This window comes from Sus scrofa, chromosome 3 (assembly GCF_054392235.1).
Source record: "Sus scrofa isolate SSC_HxYL_T2T_F1_AM1 chromosome 3, Sscrofa_HxYL_maternal_Yorkshire_Landrace_v2.0, whole genome shotgun sequence".
Classification (NCBI taxonomy): Eukaryota; Metazoa; Chordata; class Mammalia; order Artiodactyla; family Suidae; genus Sus; species Sus scrofa.
This window is the reverse complement of record NC_139385.1, coordinates 83,590,271-83,611,650: the sequence shown is the minus strand read 5'-3', so window position 1 is coordinate 83,611,650 and position 21,380 is coordinate 83,590,271. Positions and strand designations below refer to the sequence as shown.

Genomic DNA, 21,380 nt, shown 5'->3' with positions numbered 1-21,380 from the left:
CGCTGGCAGCTGCAGCTCCAATTCAACTCCTAGCCTGGGAATTTCCATGTGCGGCAAGCACGGCTGTAAAAAGGAAAACCAAACCAAACAAAACAAAACAGAAAAGAAAAAAGAAAGCACATAGTAAGCACTCAATAAATATTAGCTATCCGTGATATTGTCACTATTATCATCATCATTACTGCATTTGCAAATTTTGGCTTTTTCCTCTCAGGAAGAGTTCTGGGTCAGTGATTTTCAACGTGTGGTCCAGGGACCTCTATGGGTCCCTGAAACTCTTTCAGGGGGTCTGAGAGATAAAATTATTTTTATTTTTATTATTTATTAATTAATTTATTTATTTCCTTTTTAGGGCTGCACCCTAGGCATATGGAAGTTCCCAGGCTAGGGGTCCAATTAGCGCTGCAGCTGCTGGCCTAGGTCACAGCCACAGCAATGAGGGATCCGAGCTGCATCTTTGAGCTACACCACAGCTCATGGCAATGCCGGATCCCCAACCCACTGAGCAAGGCAAGGGGTCGAACCCTCATCCTCAGTTTTGTTTCCACTGTGCCACAGTGGGAACTCCCTATTATTATTTATTTATTTAGTCTTTCCAGGGCCACACCCAAGGCATATGGAAGTTCCCAGGCCAGGGGTCTAATCAGAGCTGCAGCTGCCGGCCTACACAACAGCCACAGCAATGCCAGATCTGAGCTGCATCTGCAACCTACACCACAGCTCGTGGCAATGCCAGATCCTTAACCCACTAACCAAGGCCAGGGATTGAAATCGTGTCCTCATGGATACTAGTCCAGTTTGTTACCACTGGGCCACAAAGGGAACTCCTCAAAATTATTTTCATAATACGAGAAAACATGATTTGCCTTTTTTACTCTCATTCTCTCACAGTTTTCCAGAGGCAATGTGATGTGTGATACTGCAATGGATTGATGCAGAAACAAATATGAAAACCCAGCTGCCTTCCATTAAGCTAGACATAAAAAAAGATTTTCAAAAATACAAAAGAATGCCACTCTTCTCACTTATTTTTGTTGCATTTTGGAAAGTACAGTTAATTTTCATAAAAATATGCAATTTACGTTAACATATTATTATTTTTTTTTATTTTTTTTTGTCTTTTGTCTTTTGTCTTTTGCTGTTGTTGCTATTTCTTGGGCCGCTCCCGCGGCACATGGAGGTTCCCAGGCTAGGGGTCGAATCGGAACTGTAGCCACCAGCCTACGCCAGAGCCACAGCAACGCGGGATCTGAGCCGCGTCTGCAACCTACACCACAGCTCACGGCAATGCCGGATCGTTAACCCACTGAGCAAGGGCAGGGACCGAACCCGCAACCTCATGGTTCCTAGTCGGATTCGTTAACCACTGCGCCACGACGGGAACTCCATATTATTATTATTTTAGATCATTTCAAACTAAATATTTTAAAACTTACCCATTTAAATTTCTAATAGAGTAAATATCCAAAATATGTTGTCTGGGAGTTCCCGTCATGGCTCAGTGATTAATGAACCGGACCAGGATCCATGAGGATTCAGGTTTGATCCCTGGCCTTGATCAGTGGGTTAGGGATCTGGCGTTGCCGTGAGCTGTGGTGTAGGTTGCAGAAATGGCTCGGATCCCACGTTGCTGTGGCTCTGGTGCAGACCGGCGGCTACAGCTCCAATTGGACCCCTAGCCTGGGAACCTCCACATGCCATGGGTGTGGCCCTAAAAGACAAATAAACAAACAAACAAAAATATGTAGTCCACATAAATAAAAGCTCTTTGAGATCTCCAATAACTTTTGAGTGTAAAGGGAAACTGACATTAGAAAGTTTGGGAATCATTGCTCTGGGGACTAAATCAGAATCAGAATAGGAAATGTTAACTAGTTTGTACACATTTGGTCACACGAGACTACCTGCTTCTCCCTAAAGAAATGACTTACGTTCATAGTTCTGAATTTCTGCTTGTGCTGATGACTCAGTTTAGAATGTCTCTTCAGTTCCCATTGTGGCTAGGCGGGTTAAGAACTGGACATGGTGTCCATGAGGATTTGCTCCCTGTCCTTGCTCAGTGGGTTAAGGATCAGGCCTTGCTGTAGCTGTGGTGTAGGCCGGTAGCTGCAGCTCCAATTCAGCCCCTGGCCTGGGAACTTCCACGTGCCACAGGTACAGCCCTCCAAAGGAAAAAACAACAAACAAAAACCCCCAAATGTATCATATTGGATTTCTCTAGTGGCTTAGCCGTTAAGGTGTCACCATTGTCACTGCTGTGGCTTGCTTTTGATCCCTGGCCCAGAAACTTCTGCATGCTGTGGGCCTGGCCAAAAAAAAAAAAAAAAAAAGAATATCTGTTTACCTTTCTGTCTTTCTTCTGCATGCTGTGGGCTTGGGCAAAAAAAAAAAAAAAAAAAAAAAAAAAAAAACCAACAAAAAAAAACTTGAAGCTTGAGGTTTTATACCTCAAGTTTCATTGGTTTATGAAGATGTAGGTCCTCAGCTGTCCTTCTCAGAAACTGCCCAGAATGGGCTCCCACACATCCTCCTAGTCTCTTTCTTGCTGTTCACCAGCCCCAGACACAGAAACAGCTAAACACCAGTCTCAGCAGAGGCGGGGGTGGGGGGGTCTTGTCACCTCCACTGTGGCCGGTGTCCTCCTCAAGAACCATTCCTCAGAGTTCCCGTTGTGGCGCAGTGGTTAACGAATCCGATTAGGAACCGTGTGGTTGTGGGTTCGATCCCTGGCCTTGCTCAGTGGGTTAAAGATCCGGTGTTGCGGTGAGCTGTGGTGTAGGTTGCAGAAATGGCTCGGATTCCACGTTGCTGTGGCTCTGGTGTTGGACGGCAGCTACAGCTCCGATTGGACCCCTAACTTGGGAACCTCCATATGCCGCAGGAGCGGCTCAAGAAAAGGCGAAGAAGACCAAAAAAAAAAAAAAAAAAAAAAAAAAAAAAAACCATTCCTCCCAGCCAGAGGTGCTGCTCCCTGTGCTCCCAAGGCAGGAAACCCTTCCCTTGAACAACCGTACTGTCCTGAAAGATTCTCGCTTTTCAGCTGGAGTCACATTCCAACCTAATCAGAAGTGGGCAAATGGCCCTCTCCCCAGTTCTTGGCTAAACTGCGTCGCCTGGGCCCCCCAAACACCATTTCTTGTTTGCCGACTTTCACAAACCTGCTACTTTCGTTTTCTCACAAGCCCGTTTCCATCAGTCAGACATAGTCTGGGCCTGAACGAGAAACACGACACCTTGTTCTCCATACCTTCATCTTGCTTGCACTCCTCCAGGGCTCAAGCACTAAAAATATCTTCTTCATGTTAGTAGCATTTCTGCCAGGTTATGAATTTTTTTTTTTAATTCTTTTCTTTTTACAGCCTGCGGTATATGGAAGTTCTTTCTTCTTCCTGCGGCATAAGGAAGTTCCCAGGCTAGGGGTCAAATCAGAGCTTCAGCTGCCAGCCTCCGCCACAGCCACAGAACGTGGGATCTAAGCCGCATCTGCGACCTACCCCACAGCTCACAGCAATGCTGGATCCTTAACCCACTGATCGAGACCAGGGATCAAACCCACATCTTCATGGACACTGTGTCGGGTTCTTAACCCTCTGAGCCACAATGGGAACTCCTATCATAATTTAAGTTTAGTTGGATCCCCTCTTGTCGTCATCATCATCTTGATCATCATCTCAATCTTCATATATATTCTGATCCTCACAATAATGCTGCAAGGAACATGTCGTTCATCCGATTGTATTAGTTATCTATTGCTATGTAACAAATTATCACCCAAACATAGTGTCTTTAAATAACATTCATTATCTCCTAGTGTCTGTGGGTCAGGCATCTGAACTGGTTTAGTTGAGTCCCCTGCTTCACAGGCTGTAATCAAGGTATGGAACAGGGCTGTGGTCATCACCAGCCTCAACGGGGAAACGATTTGCTTCCAGGCTGACTCACATGGTTGTTGGCTGATTCTGTTCCTCATGGGCTTCTGGCTGGAGGCCTCCCTCAGTCCTTTGCCATGTGGGGCTCCCTATCATGGCAGCTTACTTCATTAAAGCTACAAACGCAGTAGAGAAAATCCAGTAAGTGAAAGTCAGCTTTTTGAATCCCCTTCATTGAAGGAACATTGCATCACTTTTGCAGTTTTCTGTTTGTTAGAAGAAAAGTCACGATGTCCAGACCGCATTCAAGGTAAGAAGATTACACAAGGTCATAAATACTAGGATCATTGAGGGTTATCATGTTTTTGTGTTTTATTTTTATTTTTTTTGCTTTTTAGGGCTGCACCCGTGGCATATGGAAGTTCCCAGGCCAGGGGTCGAATCAGAGCCACAGTTACTAGCCTACACCACAGCCATAGCAACATGGGATCCGAGTTGGATCCACAAACTGTACTGCAGCTCACCACAATGCAGGATCCTTAACCCACTGAGAGGGGCTGGGGATTGAACCTGTGTCCTCATGGATACTAGTCCGGTTCGTTACTGCTAAACTACAATGGGAACCCATTTTTTTATTTTTGACTGTGCCCATGGCATGCGGAAATTCCTGAGCCAGGGATTGAATCTGTGCCACAGCAGTAACCTGAGCTGCAGCAGTGACAATGCTGGATCCTTAATTCACTGAGCCACCTAGGAACCCCATGAGGGCCACCTTGAAAGATAGCTGTCACAAGCATCTTCCTAGATAGTGCTGAAACTGAAACTCAGTGAGGTTCAATCATTTGACCAAGGTCACTCAGTAATTTCATATAGCACATCCTTATATTTTGTTTGTCACTTGGTCTTGTCCTTTATTCAACTGCAGCCTTATTAACAGCAAAAGAGGAGTTCACATTGTGGCGCAGTGGTTAACGAATCTGACTAGGAACCATGAGGTTGTGGGTTCGATCCCTGACCTTGCTCAGTGGGTTAAGGATCTGGCGTTGCCGTGAGCTGTGGTGTAGGTTGCAGACGTGGCTCGGATCCTGCATTGCTGTGGCTCTGGCGTAGGCTGGTGGCTACGCCTCCGATTGGACCCCTAGTCTGGGAACCTCCATATGCCATGAGAGTGGCCCCAAAAAAGGCAAAAAGACCAAAAAAAAAAAAAAAACCTAAAAAAAAAGAGCAGAAGATGTTCATGTTCCTTACAGTAGCAAAAATGTTGGTAAGGACATGGATGGATAAATACATGAATCAGTTAAAATAATCCATATGTTGGAACTGTGCAGATAGAAACTTCTAAGCCAGGGTTCAAAATAAAACAGAACATGAGTTCCCATTGTGGCTCAGCAGGTTAAGAATCCAACATAGGGCCCATGAGGATGTGGGTCTGATCTCTGGCCTTGCTCAGTGGGTTAGTGATCCATTGTTGCCCTTAGCCGCGGTGTAGGTTGTATTTGTGGCTTAGATGTGATGTGGCCGTGGCTGTGGTATAGACCGGCAGCTGTAGCTCTGATTCAACCTCAAGCCTGGGAACTTCCATATGCCACAGGTGTGGCTGTAAAAAGAAAAGAGAAAAAGCATAAAACAGCATGAGAATAGAGGAGTGGATGCAAGCAAAGGAGCAACCAGATACATTGCTGACCACTTGAAGTGTTTCACATTTTCTACCTTTTTTGTGAAACACAGCCTATGTTTTGGTGAACAGACACAAATCCTTCATACTGCCAGAATTTAGATGAAATGGCCAAGAATGTTCCAAAGGCATTCTGAATAAAGCTGGATCTACTTCCTACCTTTAACCAGTGTATTTATGTGTATTTAACCCAGAAAGTCCTCACCTATGTCACTGTGCTGCTTAAAAGGAAAGCAATGGTAGCAGCCAAAATATTTATGCCAAAAGAGACTGAAGGGAGTTCCTGTTGTGGCTCAGTGGTTAATGAATCTGACTAGGAACTATGAGGTTGTGGGTTTGATCCTTGGCCTAGCTCAGTGGGTTAAGGATCCAGCATTGCCGTGAGCTGTGGTGTAGGTCACAGATGTGGCTCAGATCTGGCATTGCTGTGGCTGTGGTGTAGACCAACAGCTGCAGCTCCAATTCCACCCTTAGCCTGGGAACTTCCATATGCCTCGGGTGTGGCCCTAGAAAAGATAAAAAAAAAAAAAAACAAAAAAAAGAGAGACCGAAGGAGCAAAACATTTCATGCAAATTTGAGTGTTTGGATTATGTAGTCACCTCACAAGAATTGTTATTAATATAGGGATAAAATATTGCTTGCATAAGGTAAGAGTTCTAATAACCCTGATTCTGTTGGTGGATATTTTGATATATATATTTTATCCATGTAGTTCCATTGTTCCTGCTCTTCATGGAGCCTCTCTGAGAGGCTTTCAAATATGATGTTAGGCTATGGAAAGGGGATTGGCTTCCACCACTCTTACCAGTTAAGTGAGAGCTCTGAGAAATAATTGTCAGACCTATCACTTCCTTTCTTCTACTATACAATTAGATTTTATGTTTTTGGTCAGGGTCCTGTAGAAAACACAACTGAAGAACTGAGCAGAAGCAGTAATGTTGCAGCGTCTTATATGAAGGGAAGGAAACTAGCCGTCAAGAAGCCCAGAGTCTGTGATTGTGATATTTCCACTTAGAGCTGGACTGAAAATATTCACCCGCTTTACATAGCAATCATCACACAGAACCTTTTTCTGAAAAGCAGGAATGGGATTGACAACACTCCCCAAGGAAACTTAAAATTTTAAAGCCTTCTGTTGACTAGATCAGTGTAATATAGAATATACCCTAGAGAACAGACACTTAACCAGTGGTACTAGTTTTTGGTGTTTGCCTCAAAAGATGGGCATCACACAGATAGAGCATAGCAGCTAGCTGGACAATTCCTTCATGGTCTGGGTAGTGAAACACAAAAATTGGCTGGCTAGGCCCTGGGGCTGTTAACCATCTGAGTGTCCAATTCTACTTTCTGGTTCTGTTAATTCAGTAAGGAAACTTACAGAACATTATCACTGAGGATCTGTCTCCAGAAAATCCTGCACTTACACCCTTCTGCCAGAATATAAGCTTGCTGGTATTACGGTGTTGAGAGTCATTCTTTGGAAGTTTAGTTTTTAGGGGAAAGGATCAAAGGTGACACTCTCTGCAGCTTAAACATTCCAAGTAGTGGCTTCATGATGGTGGAGCTGTGCATTTAAAAAAATTTTCAATTGTCAAAAAGAAATTTGTTTTTTTCTGAAACTTTTGCTTAAGTGCTCGGGTTGTTACTGTTTATAGGATTAGGTAGGTCATTTGCTGTTGGCAAGTTGCATTTGCAATTGTTGAGCAAGACTCCTTTAGCCATAAACCTATGCTAACCTCTCCAGGACATTCATTCCTCAAGTCTTTGCTGACAGTACACAAGTTATCGTATAGCCTGCGTGGGAGTGTGAGGTACAGTTCTATTTTCAGCTCACCCTCTGGCTTGCTCTATAACCTTGGGAAAATCACTTCTAGGCTGTGTGCCATAGACCTGCCATCTGTAAATTTGGGCTGGTTAGAAACTCTCCTCTGGCTAACTCAGTGGAAGTCATGAATTCTGGAGTTGGGCAATTAAGAACCTCAGTGTGATCACTGAGAGTCTTTTACATATTAATCCTTTTTTAAAAATTAAAAAAAAATTTTTATTTTTAAGGCCAAACCTCGTGGCTTATGGAAGTTTCCAGGCTAGGGGTCAAATCGGAGCTACAGCTGCCGGCCTATGCCACAACCACAGCAATGTGGGATCTGAGCCATGTCTGCGACCCACACCACAGCTCAGGTTAACACCGGATCCTTAACCCACTGACCAAGGCCAGGGGTCAAACACAGATACTGTGGATTGTTTCCACTTCACCACGATGGGAACTCCCATTTACATATCAATTCTTTTCTCCAGGAAATTTTCTCACAGATTGGTTCTTGGACATTTGACCAATGTCTTTGCTGTAATGAACATAGAGAACAATTTTTCTAGAATTGGACAACCCAACTGCATTCCTTCCAGCCCTGTCACCAAGAGAGAGTAGGTGTTAATTTCTTCATATTAATACTCATTTCCATTCCCCCCAGCCATAAGCCAGGGTGTACCCAAATGTCACCTCCACCAGATTTTGCTGTGGCCGGGGCTTAGCCAGGATCCATTCATTCTGTTTAGTCAGTGGATGGGCATCAATATTGTTAGAACAAATGAGAATTTTTTTTTTTTTTTGTCTTTTTGTCTTTTTCTAGGGCTGCACCCACGGCATATGGAAGTTTCCAGGCCAGGGGCCTAATCAGAGCTGTAGCCACTGGCCTATACCAGAGCCACAACAACACAGGATCTGAGCTGCATTTGCGACCATGAGCTGCCATGAGCTGAGTTGCCACAGCTCATGGCAACACCGGATCCTTAACCCACCAAGTGAGGCCAGGGATGGAACCCGCATCCTCATGGTTCCTAGACAGGTTCGTTAGCCACTGAGCCATGATGGGAACTCCCAAATGAGAATCTTTTATTTATTTATTTAACAAAATTTTTTTATTAGTCAATGAATTTATTACACTTATGCAATGATCATCACAATCCAGTTTTTTAGGATTTCCATCCCACAATCCCAGTGCATCCCCCCACCCCCCCAAACTGTCTCCTTTGGAAATCATAAGTTTTTCAGAGTCTGTGAGTCAGGATCTGTTCTGCAAAGAAGTTCATTCTGTCCTGTTTTCAGATTCCACATGTCAGTGAAAGCATTTGATGTTGGTGTCTCATTGTCTGACGGACTTCACCTAGCATGATAATTTCTAGGTCCATCTATGTTGCTAAAAATGCCAGTATTTCGTTCCTTTTAATGGCTGAGTAATATTCCATTGTGTATATGTACTACCTCTTCTTGATCCACTCCTCTGTCAATGGACATTTAGGTTGTTTCCATGTCTTGGCTATTGCAAATAGTGCTGCAGTGAACATCGGAGTACATGTGTCTTTGTGAGTCATGGTTTTCTCTGGATAGATGCCCAGGAGTGGGATTGCTGGATCAAATGGTAGTTCTATTTTTAGTTTTCTGAGGCATCTCCATACTGTTTTCCACAGTGGTTGCACCCATTTACAGTCTCACCAACAGTGTACTAGGGTTCTTTTTTCTCCACACCCTCTCCAGCACTTATTGTTTGTAGATGTTTGGATGATGGCCATTCTGGCTGGTGTAACCCCATAGTGGTTTTGATTTGCATTTCTCTAATGATGAGCCATGTTGAACATCTTTTCATGTGTTTTTTGGCCATCTGTATGTCTTCTTTGGAGAATTGTCTGTTTAATCTTCTGCCCATTTTTGATGGAGTTGTTTGTTTTTTGGGTATTGATCTGCAGAAGGTATTTATAAATTTTGGAGATGAATCCCTTGTCAGTCGATTCATTTGCAAAGATTTTCTCCCATTCTGTGGGTTGTCTTTTCGTTTTGTTTAGGGTTTCCTTTGCTGTGCAGAAACTTTTAAGTTTAGTTAGGTCCCATCTGTTTATTTTTGTTTTTACTGTCATGACTGTAAGAGGTGGCTCTGAGAAGATGTTGCTGTCTTTTATGTCACAGAGTGTTTGGCCTATGTTTTCCTCTAAGAGTTTTATAGTGTCTGGTCTTATATGTAGGTCTTTAGTCCATTTTGAGTGTATTTTTGTGTATGGTGGTAGGGAGTGTTCTAGTTTCATTCTTTTCCATGTGGCTGTCGAGTTTTCCCACACCACTTATTGAACAGGCTGTCTTTTCTCCATTGTATATCCTTGCCTCCTTTGTCATAGACGAGTTGGCTGTAGGTGCATGGGTTTAATTCTGGGCTTTCTGTCCTCTTCCACGGATCTATACTTCTGTCTTTGTGCCAGTACCATACAGTTTTGATGACTGTTGCTTTGTAGTAGAGTCTGAAGTCAGGGAGCCTGATTCCTCCAGCTCCATTTTTCTTTTTCAGGATGTCTTTGGCTGTTCTGGGTCTTTAGTGCTTCCAAACAAACTTTAAAATATTTTGTTTGAGTTCTGTGAAAAAAGTCCTTGGTGATTTGATAGGGATTGCATTGAATCTGTAGATTGCCTTGGGTAGTATAGTCATTTGGATAATATTAATTCTTCCAATCCAAGAGCATGGTATATCTTTCCATCTATTTGTGTCATCTTTGATTTCTTTCATCAGTGTCTTACAGTTCTCAGAGTACAGGTCTTTTGTCTGTTTAGGTAGGTTTGCTCCTAGGTATTTTATTCTCTAGGATGTGATGGTAAATGGGATTGCTTCCCTAATTTCTCTTTCTGCTCTTTTGTTGTTAGTGTATAGAAATGCCGTCGATTTCTGTGTATTAATTTTGTATCCTGCAACTTTGCCAAATTCATGGATGAGCTCTAACAGTTTTCTGGTAGAGTCCTTAGGCTTCTGTAGGTATAGTATTATGTCATCTGCAAATAGTGATAGTTTTACTTCTTCTTTTCCAATTTGGATTCCTTCTATCTCTTTTACTTCTTTGATTGCTGTGGCTGGGACTGCCAAAACTATATTGAAGAGTAGTGGTGAGAGTGGGCATCCTTGTCTTGGGAACTCCCAAATGAGAATCTTTTAAAAAAATTCATAATTTAAGCCTCTCATAATTTCAAAACAGCTGCATCTACTACATGTTATCTTTTCATCATTATGTAAGGCAAATGCCAACAAGAGCTTCCCTTCCCTTTGTAATCTACGTAAGATCCCCCCAAACATCATTTGGGTGTCTAGAGCCCTTTCCAAGATCACTAACTTCTTTTTTTTTTTTTTTTTTTTTTTTTTTTTTTGTCTTTTTGCTATTTCTTGGGCTGCTCCCACGGCATATGGAGGTTCCCAGGCTAGGGGTCGAATCGGAGCTGTAGCCACCCGCCTACGCCAGAGCCACAGCAACGCGGGATCCGAGCCGAGTCTGCAACTCACGGCAACGCCGGATCGTTAACCCACTGAGCAAGGGCAGGGACTGAACCCTCAACCTCATGGTTCCTAGTCGGATTCGTTAACCACTGCGCCACGATGGGAACTCCAAGATCTCTAATTTCTGAAGGGCTTTTTTGTCCATCTTTTTAGGGACGCACCCACAGCATATGGATGTTCCCAGGTTAGGGGTTGAATCAGAGTCGCAGCTGCTGGCCTGTGCCACTGCCACAGCCACAGCCATAGCAACGCCAGATCCAAGCCAAGTCTGTTACCTACAATGCAGCTCACAGCAATGCTGGATCTTTTAACCCTCTGAGAGGGCTGGGGATCAAACCCTTGTCCACATGGATACTAGTCAGGTGTGTTACTGCTGAGCCACAGCAGGAACTCCTGAGGGACTCATTTTCCTGTTTTCCCTGGCTCTGAGCCCCTGTATTAGCGGTGCTGTCTTTTTACCATTTCAACTGCTTCAACTTCAGTGTCTTCCTGTTTCTACAAATCTAAACTCCATTCACACGGAGCTTTAGTGAGACTTTGAGGTTTGAGAAAAAAGCTTAAAATGTATATATTAGACACTCCTATTCCTTGGAAGTCTAATTTCTGACCCAGTCACCAGAGATTTCTCACCAGCTTTCAGTCTACCCAGCAACCCAGACATCTCCTCTCAGCTCCCCTCCCCCATCCCTACCTGGCTTGGCTCATCTCTTCTCCCTACTCTCTCCCTTTCTCTCAGGAGCAAAAATAAATTCCTCTCATGCTTTCCTTTAAAGCAGCTTTTCTTGTGTTGCTAGGGCTGCTGCTTATGCCCCTGTTTTTAGTCTCATCTTATACCAGAAAGAGCTTATTAGGGTATTTTCCCAAACACAGATAGTTTTTCTTTCAAAGAAGAATTCTGGTACCATTTACCCCTAAATGTCCTCCTCTTTATACTCAGCCGTGTACAAGTATTTATGTATAGTCATCAGAATTTAGAAACCAATTTTCCACCTTCTCATTATTTTACATGTTCTCTTTCCCATTTATGAATATAGTCCATGTTTTCTACTTTCTTAAATACTCTTCTAATGATCAAGTATTTGAGTTGGCTCTAGTTTTATTTAGTTTTGCATTATGAATAGCATTGCTATAAACATTTAGTGAAACTTGATTTTTCTCATTTGGATTATTTTGAGGAAGTATATCCCCAAATGTGGATTATGGAAGAAATATGAATAATTTCATAGATCTTGTGTTTTGCCTCAGTGTTTTCAATAACATTTGTCTTGATACATAATGTTATCAGTTTAAGATTTTTGCCACTTTTCTTAGCTCTGCTAATATCCTCCTTTGTAATTTTCAAATAGCCTTGCAGCCAAATTAACTTCTCCGAATTTCTTCATGTATGAAATATTTGGTCATATGCTGTGACTTCTTGTTTAGTGAAGTATAAGTATTGATTCTGTTTTAACTTTTTTTTTTTTTTTGCTTTTCAGGTCTGTACCTGCAGCATATGGAGGTTCCTAGGCTAGGGGTTGAATTGGAGCTGCAGCTGCCACCCTACACCACAGCCACAGCAATGTGGGATCCAAGCTGTGTCTGCAACCTATACCACAGCTCACAGTAACGCCAGATCCTTTACCCACTGAGAGAGGCCAGGGATCCAACCCGCATCCTCACGGATGCTAGTTGGATTTGTTAACCACTGAGCCGAGACAGGAACTCCTGTTTTAACACTTTTATTGAGATATAATTCACATATCATATGATTCATCCATCCAAAATGTACAATTCAATGAATTTTAGTATACTTACAGAACTATGAAACCATCACAATAAATTTTAGAACATTTCATTACCCCCCCCCAAAAAAGAAACCCCGCACTTCTAGCCAATCCCTTCATCCCACCTCCAGCCCTGGGTAGCCACTAATCTTTCTATCTCTATAAATTTGGATATTTCACATAAATGGAATCATATAATATGAGGTCTTTAATGACTGGCTTCTTTCACTTAATATTTCCCAGATTTTTCCATGTTGTAGCATGTATTAGTCCTTCATTTCTTTTTATTGCTGAATAATATTCCATTATATGGATATATCATATTTCTTTATCCATTCACCAATTGACAGGCATGTGGGTTGTCTCTGCTTTTTGCCTGCTATGAATAATGTTGCTGTAATCATTGAGATACAAGTTTTTGTGTATACTTTTGTTTGGGGATATATATGTAGGAGTGTAACTGCTGCGTCATTTGGTAACTCTGTGTTTAACTCTTTGAGGAGCTACCAGACTGGTTTCCAAAGTGGGTGTGCCATTTTGCATTCCCACCAATAGTGTAAGAGGGGTCAAATTTCTCCACATTCTTGCTCTATGAGTTTGCTAGGGCTGCCAAACTAACCAAACAGACAGGGTAGCCTAAGCAGTAGAAATTTATTTTCTCACAGTTCTAGAAGCTAGAAGTCCCAGATCAAGATTATGAGCAGGTTTGGTTTCTTCTGAAGTCTAATTGGCTTGAAGATGGTTACAATCTTGCTGTGTCCTCACATGGCCTTTTCTGTGTGCATGCATATCCCTGGACACCAGGCGCATTAGGTTATGGCCCCACCTTTACGACTTCATGTCACCTTAGTTACCTCTCTAAAGGCCCCATCTCCAAATACATATATATAATCTCCAACAATTAAGACAAAAGACTAGAGCTCTTCCATTGTGGCACAACAGGGTCGGCAGCCTCTTGGGAGAGCTGGGACTTGGGTTCAATCTCTGGACTGGCCCAGTGGGTTAAAGGATCTGGCATTGCAGCAGCTGTGGCTCAGTTTGAGGCTGCAGCCAGGATCTGACCCCTGGCCTGGGAGCTCCATATGCCATGGGGAGGCCAAAACAAAACAAACAAACAAACAAAAAAAAAAACAAAACAAAGAAAGAAAAAAGAAAAAGAAAAGAAAAAAGACTAACATTACTGAATAGAAAAATGGGCAGAATGTTCGCAAAAAGGAAATTTCAAAGTTAAGTTTGAAGTGTATAGAGAGATGTGGTGAAACAGGCACCCTAATAAACTGGTGCAGGAGCATAATTGAAACAATAACTTGATGGAATACTATGCACTCCTTCAAAAGAATGAAAGTTGTCCAAGATATAGTGTTAAGTGAAGGAAAAGCAAAGTGGCAAAACTGCATAGAGTACAGTGTGTCTGTGTGAGATCCAGAGCAGGAGAGAGGAAGAGTTAAAAATAAACACAACCATGTGAAATGCAGAGAAATCTTTGAAAAGATATGCAAGGAATTTGTTAACAGTGTAGCGTAAAAGGAAAGAAAACTAGTAGCAGTGCCTGATGGAAACTTTCTTTTCAGTGCATATCATATATTCTTGACACTATTGGAAAATTTAACTGTCACACACAAGATCTAGTAGTCTTTAAGGAAAAAAGAAAAAGAAATATGTGTGGACTGTTCTCCACTGTGAATCATGGCCACTAGGATCCAGGGTAATATGCCTTTTGGTTCTCTCCCCTCTGTCATTGCAAAATGTGACTTTTGTTATTGGAATGCATCTTACCCGAGCTCCACTAGTTAACCTGTTTCCTTATCTACTGCATTTGACTGGGAGATCCTCTAAAGTAGGGGCAGTTTCCCATTGCCATGCGTCCCCAAGCACTGTGGCTGGCCATCCATAAACAGCACATGAAGAAATGTTTACCTAAAAAGGGAAAGAGACCTTGCAAAATTAGAAGTCTGTCTCGCACATCTTAGACGCTCACAGATCTTTTATTGGCGAAATGTGTTTTCCCTCCCCACTCCTCGTTCACTGAAACTCACTGTTCCAAACGGGGCCACACGTAAATCTGGACGCTAAGACCTCCAAGCCAGAGGCGTAGCTGGGAGTCAGGCCCGGCCCGGCCCGGCCCGGCCCGGCCCGGCCCCGCCCCGCCCCGCCCCGCCCCGCCCCGCCCCGCCCCGCCCCGCCCCGCCCCTGGCTTCCCGCGCTCCGCGCCCATTGGCCGTTTGGGACGGGGGGGCGAGTCCAAACGCGCGGTGCCGGGAGCGGGAGGAGCGGAAGGTTAGAGGTGTGGGGAGTGCGGAGATCCTGTGCGGATGCTGCCGGAGAGCCGCTGGCTATGCCCCGGGACTGCGTTCCTGCCGGGGCTACAACCCCCGCTGCAGCAGGGGCTGCGGCGCCGAGCTCCGTCTCCGCGACAGCCTCGGCGCCCCGGGCTACGGACCCGCTGAAGCGGTGAGAGCTCCTTGGGCTCCCTGCCCTCTCCCTTGCTGAGGGGCGGTTGGCACTGGGTGGGCAGGCAGGGGCGGGCTGGCCGGCAGGGTCCGAGCCAAGGTATCATTGCGTCGCGCGGTTGGGGCCTCACCCCCCTCGCCCCAACCCGGTGACTGTTACTCCCCAGTCGTCTGGTCTTTAGCGCTAACCAAGTTGTGTGTGCTGAAGCGCTCGGCGGGTCAGCTCGCGGTGGAACGCCTCACCGGCAGTTGTCGCTTGACTTCGCGGTCCCGGTCTTCTTGGGTTCTGGACAGGCTCCGTGGACGCGGCGCTGTGCGGACAGGTCTTGGGATTAAGTAAATGATCGATACGCTGCAGGTTATTGGTGTGGTGGGGTGATGAGGGGTGGGGTTCGTTTCGAAGTCAGTGAAATAGCTTGGATAACTCGAACTCTTTCTAAAGATTGCTCTTAAAAAAAAGTACATTATAGAATTTCATAATATGCTGTATCCCAGTAGTCGATGTCAGGGTAGTCATTTGAAGGAAACACTGACACTTTGGTTTCCTAAATAATACATTTTGAATTTTCCTATTTTAGGTAACAGATTTCTTTCTTTAATGGAATTTCTCAAAGTACAGGAAAATAAAAGAAGCTATGCATTTCAAAGTACAGAAAAGTAAAAGAAACCATGCGTACCCTTTTGAATCATCAGTATTTATTTTCCCCCTTCAGTTTGCTTAAGCTTGTTTTCACCCATTTCTGCACACCCGGGTTCCAGATTTTGGAAAGATGTAAAAAGCGCATGCGCCGGTCCCCCCCCCCGTCCCCGCCCCCGCACACCCAGATCCCACTGGATAGAGGAAGGAATTCGGTCATGCCCCCCGAAGCTGGTTCGGCTGCAGACTCGTGTCTGTCCTCAGGCGCCGAAAAGGATAGCTGTTGATTGCAGCGAATTGCATTTTCCAAGAGTCCCCAGGAAGCCGAGCTGCACACCTGTTAGGACACTGCTCAAGTTTCTGTCTGGGGGGCACTTCGTAGCAGCATCGGCTCTTTCTTTTCACTTTTGTGGCCTGAATCTGTCTCCAGTTCTTTTTTGGGGGTCCTGTAGAACCGACACTTAGAGTAATTAAGTGAATTGCTCTGACAACCCAATACCAGTACTGCACTGCCCTCTCTCAATCTCTGTGGATTTTGTTGCGAGTTGTTGGGAGCCAGGAGTGAAGAGAATGATACACATTTTGCAGACCGGAATCCTGTGATATCGTGTCATGCTTCTTGGCTCTGGTTTCCCGGTTCAAGTTCTGGTGGCATTGTTTCGGTCTGCTTTGCCCTTTTCCAAGCCCCCGTGGGTTGATTTGAGTCAAAAAGGAATGTTTATTGCCTTATCCCCTAAGGATTAGGAAAAGGGATTGCAGGATTGAGAAAAATGTGCTGGAATTTAGTCTGCCTCTTTCCGAGATTCAGATTATAGATATTTTTAAATGAAGGCATATTGGAGATTGTGGAATACTGTAGTTATTGTTCTTATTAGGGAGTTGGAAAATAGAAATGCTACTCTCTTTTATGTAGTAATTATGAAAAGTGTAAATGTTTTAAACACCTTTTAAAATTGCTTCTGTAGATTCTCTTGTAAAATCAAAATGGATCTTTTCTGTTTTTTTGTAAAAGGACTTGGGTTTTGTTAGTTGTCTGGATTCTTTTTTTTTTTTTTTTTTTGGTTTTTGGTTTTTGGTTTTTGTCTTTTCAGGGCTGCACTCACGGCATATGGAGTTAGTTTTCCAGGCTAGGGGTCTAATCCGAGCTGTTGCTGCCGACCTACGCTACAGCCACAGGAACGCCAGATCGGAGCTGCGTCTGTGACCTACACCACAGCTCATGGCAACGCAGGATCCTTAACCTCCTGAGCGAGGCTAGGGATCGAACCCCGCAACCTCATGGCTCCTAGTCGGGTTCGTTTCCGCTGCACCAAGACGGGAAGTCTTTTTCTTTTTTTTCTTTTCTTTTTTTTTTTTTGGTTGTCTGGATTCTGAATGACTTCTTATTTGAACTTTAAGTGTATTTTAGGGAGGGGAGTTGAGGCAGCTGTAAAATACAGTGACTCTTTACCTTTTGCTTCTGGGAATATTTTACGGCTGACCAGAACTTACTTAGTACTGATCTATGAGAATAGAATGGTTTAAAGAATGTGTGGGAAAATTTATGGTCTCCAGAGGAGGCAGTTGGGGGGTGGGGTGGGGGGATGTGCTTGGGCTGTGGGATGGAAATCCTGTGAAATTAGATTTTTATGATCATTATACAACTACAGATGTGATAAATTCATTTGAGTAATAAAAAAATAAAAAAAGGAATGTGTGGGGATTGCTCTTTAGTTGATTTACAATGTTGTGCCATGGACTGTTCTTTTTTTAAAGTTATATTATTTTCATTATGATGTGTAGAATTGTATAGTGTGTTGGATCTCACCCAAAAATAGTTTGGGATGTCAATGGAGTCCTTGGAATGCAACAATGATGTTTGTTTTTAAAAATTTTGAACTTTCTAAATAACAAGGTCCTAGTGTATAGCACAGGGAACTATATCTAATCTGCTGGGATAGACTGTGATGAAAAAGAATATAAACAAAAGAATGTATATATGTGTACATTATATATATATACATATACGTATAACTGAATCACCATGCTGTACAGCAGAATTGGCACAACATTGTAGATCAACTACAATGTTATTTTTTACACTCTAGTAAAAAATAAAAAAAAGCTAAACAAAAACATTTGAGCTTTTTTTATTTTATGGTTATTAATATTACTATAAAGAAATTTTACCAAATACAGAAAAAATGTATATTGTTTAGATCATCAGCTTTTTGAAAGGTTATTTTTTTACTAATCTACTTAGGTCTGCTTTCACCCACAACTAAATAGGTTCCAGATTTGGAATGGTGTTAATAGTGTTGAGTATGTAATTTGGGAGAGTAGGGGCTTATTAAAAAAATGTTGTTTTTCTCCATTGAACTGTCAGCACCAGCAGAGATTATTAAGACATTTTCTCCTTCAAGAAAGGGATCTGGTGCTAAAATGCTTCAATAATTTTGAATATTGTAACCACTAACATTAAATGCTGCAGTTTTTGGTTTTTTTTCTTAATTTATCTTTTTGCTATTTCTTTGGGCCGCTCCCGCGGCATATGGAGGTTCCCAGGCTAGGGGTCTAATCGGAGCTGTAGCCACCGGCATACGCCAGAGCCACAGCAACGCGGGATCCGAGCCATGTCTGCGACCTACACCACAGCTCACGGCAATGCCGGATCGTTAACCCACTGAGCAAGGGCAGGGACTGAACCCGCAACCTCATGGTTCCTAGTCGGATTCGTTAACCACTGCGCCGCGACGGGAACTCCTGCAGTTTTTTTTATAATAGCCTTAAGTTGGAAGACTCTGAGAACTTGTATTTTCTGTCATCCCTCAGTGACATGTCACTGCTAAAAGAGTTTGTCATAGAGACCTCTCTTTGCGGCCTCAAGATTTTACTTGCAGCATTCATGTAAAAGCTGTGGTTTTGATATCAAGGTTTGTCACCTTTTTTTTTGACATGTTTTACATGAGCAAAATTTTGCAGTTTGAGTTTTGGGGATTTACTTGGTACTTGAGGCCTCACAGATGGAATTAGTAAAGGATCCTTTGTCATTTCCCCTAAGTATCTTATATTTACTTTCCCATTTATAGTTAATTAGGTTTTTGGAAGGCATATCATTCATACTTATTAAAATTTTTTCAATATTTTAGATATGTTTGACCAGCAATTCCACTTCTAGGAATTAGTTCTAAGGAAATAGTAATGGATATGTACACAGGATTAGTTACAGGAATGTTTGTTGCACTGTTGTTTATGATGATGAAACTTTGAGAAAACTAAATGCCTCTAAAAAGGGACATGGTAAAATAGTTTAACTCATAGAATATAATAACTCATACTGTATATGAATACAATGTAAATCTATACAACCATGATAAATCACGTTGTGGAAGAAATCTGACAAAACGAGAAGGTGATCAAAATAGAATATCAGGGTAAAAAAATAAATTCTTTAAAATTATGACTATTATCACACTTTGGCTAAAAGAAGCATCAAAAGAGTTAATTGTAGTAAAGATTAGACTTGATTCAGGTTTGCCGCTTTGAGAAATTCTTCTGCATGTAAAGTTTAAAAACCCTTGAGCTAGATTGTAAGAAGGAAAAAGGAAAGGTTATATTCATGCATCTGGGCAATGAAACCATTCCACCTTTGAAATAATCCTGGAATCCTTAGAGATGAATGGGAGTTTTCAGCTGTCCCTGCTTATCTACAAGGTTTACTCCTTTCTATGTTATTTGAACCTTTATAATCTTATTACAGATTAATAGATTATTGTGAGGATTAATAGACTGCTAGGTAGGTTCTTAGGTTGGCATGTAAGTGTGCAAGTTCAAATATGTGATGAGATTACACAAGTATATACATGAGAATGTTAAAAGTTGTTATCTCTGGAGAGATGGGATTTGGGGGTATTTTCCTTATTTTTACTATTTCCTAAAATATTGACGATAATTTTTTTTTTTTTTTTGCTTTTAAGGCTGCACCTGTGGCGTATGCAAGTTCCCAGGCTAGTGGTTAAATCAGAGCCACAGCTGCCTGTCTATGCCACAGCAATGTGGGATCCAAGCTACATATTCGACCTACAGTACACCACAACTCATGGCAATGCTGGATCCTTAACCCACTGAGCAAGGCCAGGACTCCAACCTTTATCCTCATGGATACTAGTTGGATTTGTGACTACTGAGCCATGATGGGAACTCTGAAAGTAATTATATTTTGATTTTACACCAAGATAAAGAGGTATAACAAAGTTAAAAATTTTTTTTTTGTCTTTTTCTAGGGCCTCACCTGCAGCATATGGGGGTTGCCAGGCTAGGGGTCTAATCGGAGCTGTAGCCACTGGCCTACATCACAGCTCATGGCAACGCCGGATCCTTAACCCACTAAGTTAGGCCAGGGATTCAACTGGTAACCTCATGGTTCCTAGTTGGATTCGTTAACCACTGAGCCACGACGGGAACTCCTTAAAAAAAACATCTATAGCCCAGTCACAATATATGAAGGTTCTCAGGCCAGAGATGGAACCCATGCCTTTGCAGCAACCTGAGCTGCTGCAGTTGGATTCTTAAGCCACTGCATCACAGTGGGAATTCCTAAAAAATGCTTTTTGAGTAGGCCATCATTTCACAGGGTTAAAGAGCAAAAAGTTAAAAACTGTGCAATGGAAAGCCTCCCTCTTTCCCCTGTTCCTCATCTCCTCAATTCCCATTCCTTCAATTTCACCTGCCCTGGGTAATCATTATTAGTGATTTATTGCTTGTTCTCCACAGATATTTCATGCATTTACATATCAAGCAGACTTTGTAGATATATTTGCAGTTTCTTCCATTGCTTTTCCACGTTGCAGTGTATCATAGAGATCTTTTCATATCAGTACATAGAGAGTATCCTCCATAAATTTTTTTTCTAGAAAATGATTAGCAACAGAAAGAGAGAATAAAGTCAGAAGATGGACCTGATCAAAACGTTGAAGAGACAATTAAAGAGTTTTCTTGGAATTCCTGTCATGGCTCAGCGGTTAATGAACCTGACTGGCATCCATGAGGACACAGGTTCAATCCCTGGCCTTGCTCAGTCGGTCGAGGATTTGGCATTGTGGTGAGCTGTGGTGTAGGTTGCAGATGCGGCTCGGATCCTGAGTTGCTGTGACCCTGGCATAGGCTGGCAGCTACTGCTCCCATTGGACCCCTCGCCTGGGAACCTCCATATGCCGAAGGTGTGGCTCTAAGAAAAAGAGAGAAAGAAAAAAAACCCCACACACACGAAAAAAGAGTTTTCTTAATGGTTGTTGGGTGTTGCATACAAGGCTCTCTTGCTGAGTGAAGAGGAAATCACTTGGAATATTGATGTAAGAAATTGTAAGAGTTCTCGTCCTGGCACAGTGGAAATGAATCTGACTAGGAACCATGCTGTTGCGGGTTTGATCCCTGGCTTTGATCCCTGACCTCGCTCAGTTGGTTAAGGATCTGGTGTTGCCATGAGCAGTGGTGTAGGCCGGCAGCTGTAGCTCTGATTGGACCCCTAGCCTGGGAACCTCCATATGCCGCAAGTGCGGGCCTAAAAAAGGCAAAAAAAAAAAAAAAAAAAAAGGAATTGTAAAATCTTCCAGTTTAATTAATCATTACATTGTTTTTAAAATATTACTTCAAAGTAATAGGATACATCATTGAAAAAATAGCTATTCTTAAAAGTTTATCATA

At 42.7% G+C, this 21,380-nt stretch overlaps 1 protein-coding gene and 1 long non-coding RNA gene across 11 annotated transcripts in view; one reads left to right on the top strand and one right to left on the bottom strand.

The window, feature by feature from the left end:
• The first annotated feature begins 14,891 nt into the window (after positions 1 to 14,891).
• ZNF638 (zinc finger protein 638) overlaps positions 14,892 to 21,380 on the top strand; it is a 140,625-nt gene continuing 134,136 nt past the window's right edge. For all 10 annotated transcript variants that reach the window (XR_014841717.1, XR_014841708.1, XR_014841715.1 and 7 more), the window contains exon 1: positions 14,892 to 15,062. Coding sequence is in view for 4 of the 10 variants with exons in the window: in XM_085018960.1 (XP_084875086.1) it covers positions 14,947 to 15,062 (116 nt within the window). In the remaining 6 variants the exon portion in view is untranslated. The remainder of the gene's footprint in view (positions 15,063 to 21,380) is intronic.
• Positions 14,899 to 21,269, bottom strand: LOC146404737 (uncharacterized). Its single transcript, XR_014841730.1, has 2 exons — positions 21,215 to 21,269; positions 14,899 to 18,206 (listed from the first exon to the last, which is right to left on the bottom strand). It is a non-coding gene; the product is annotated as an uncharacterized LOC146404737 (long non-coding RNA).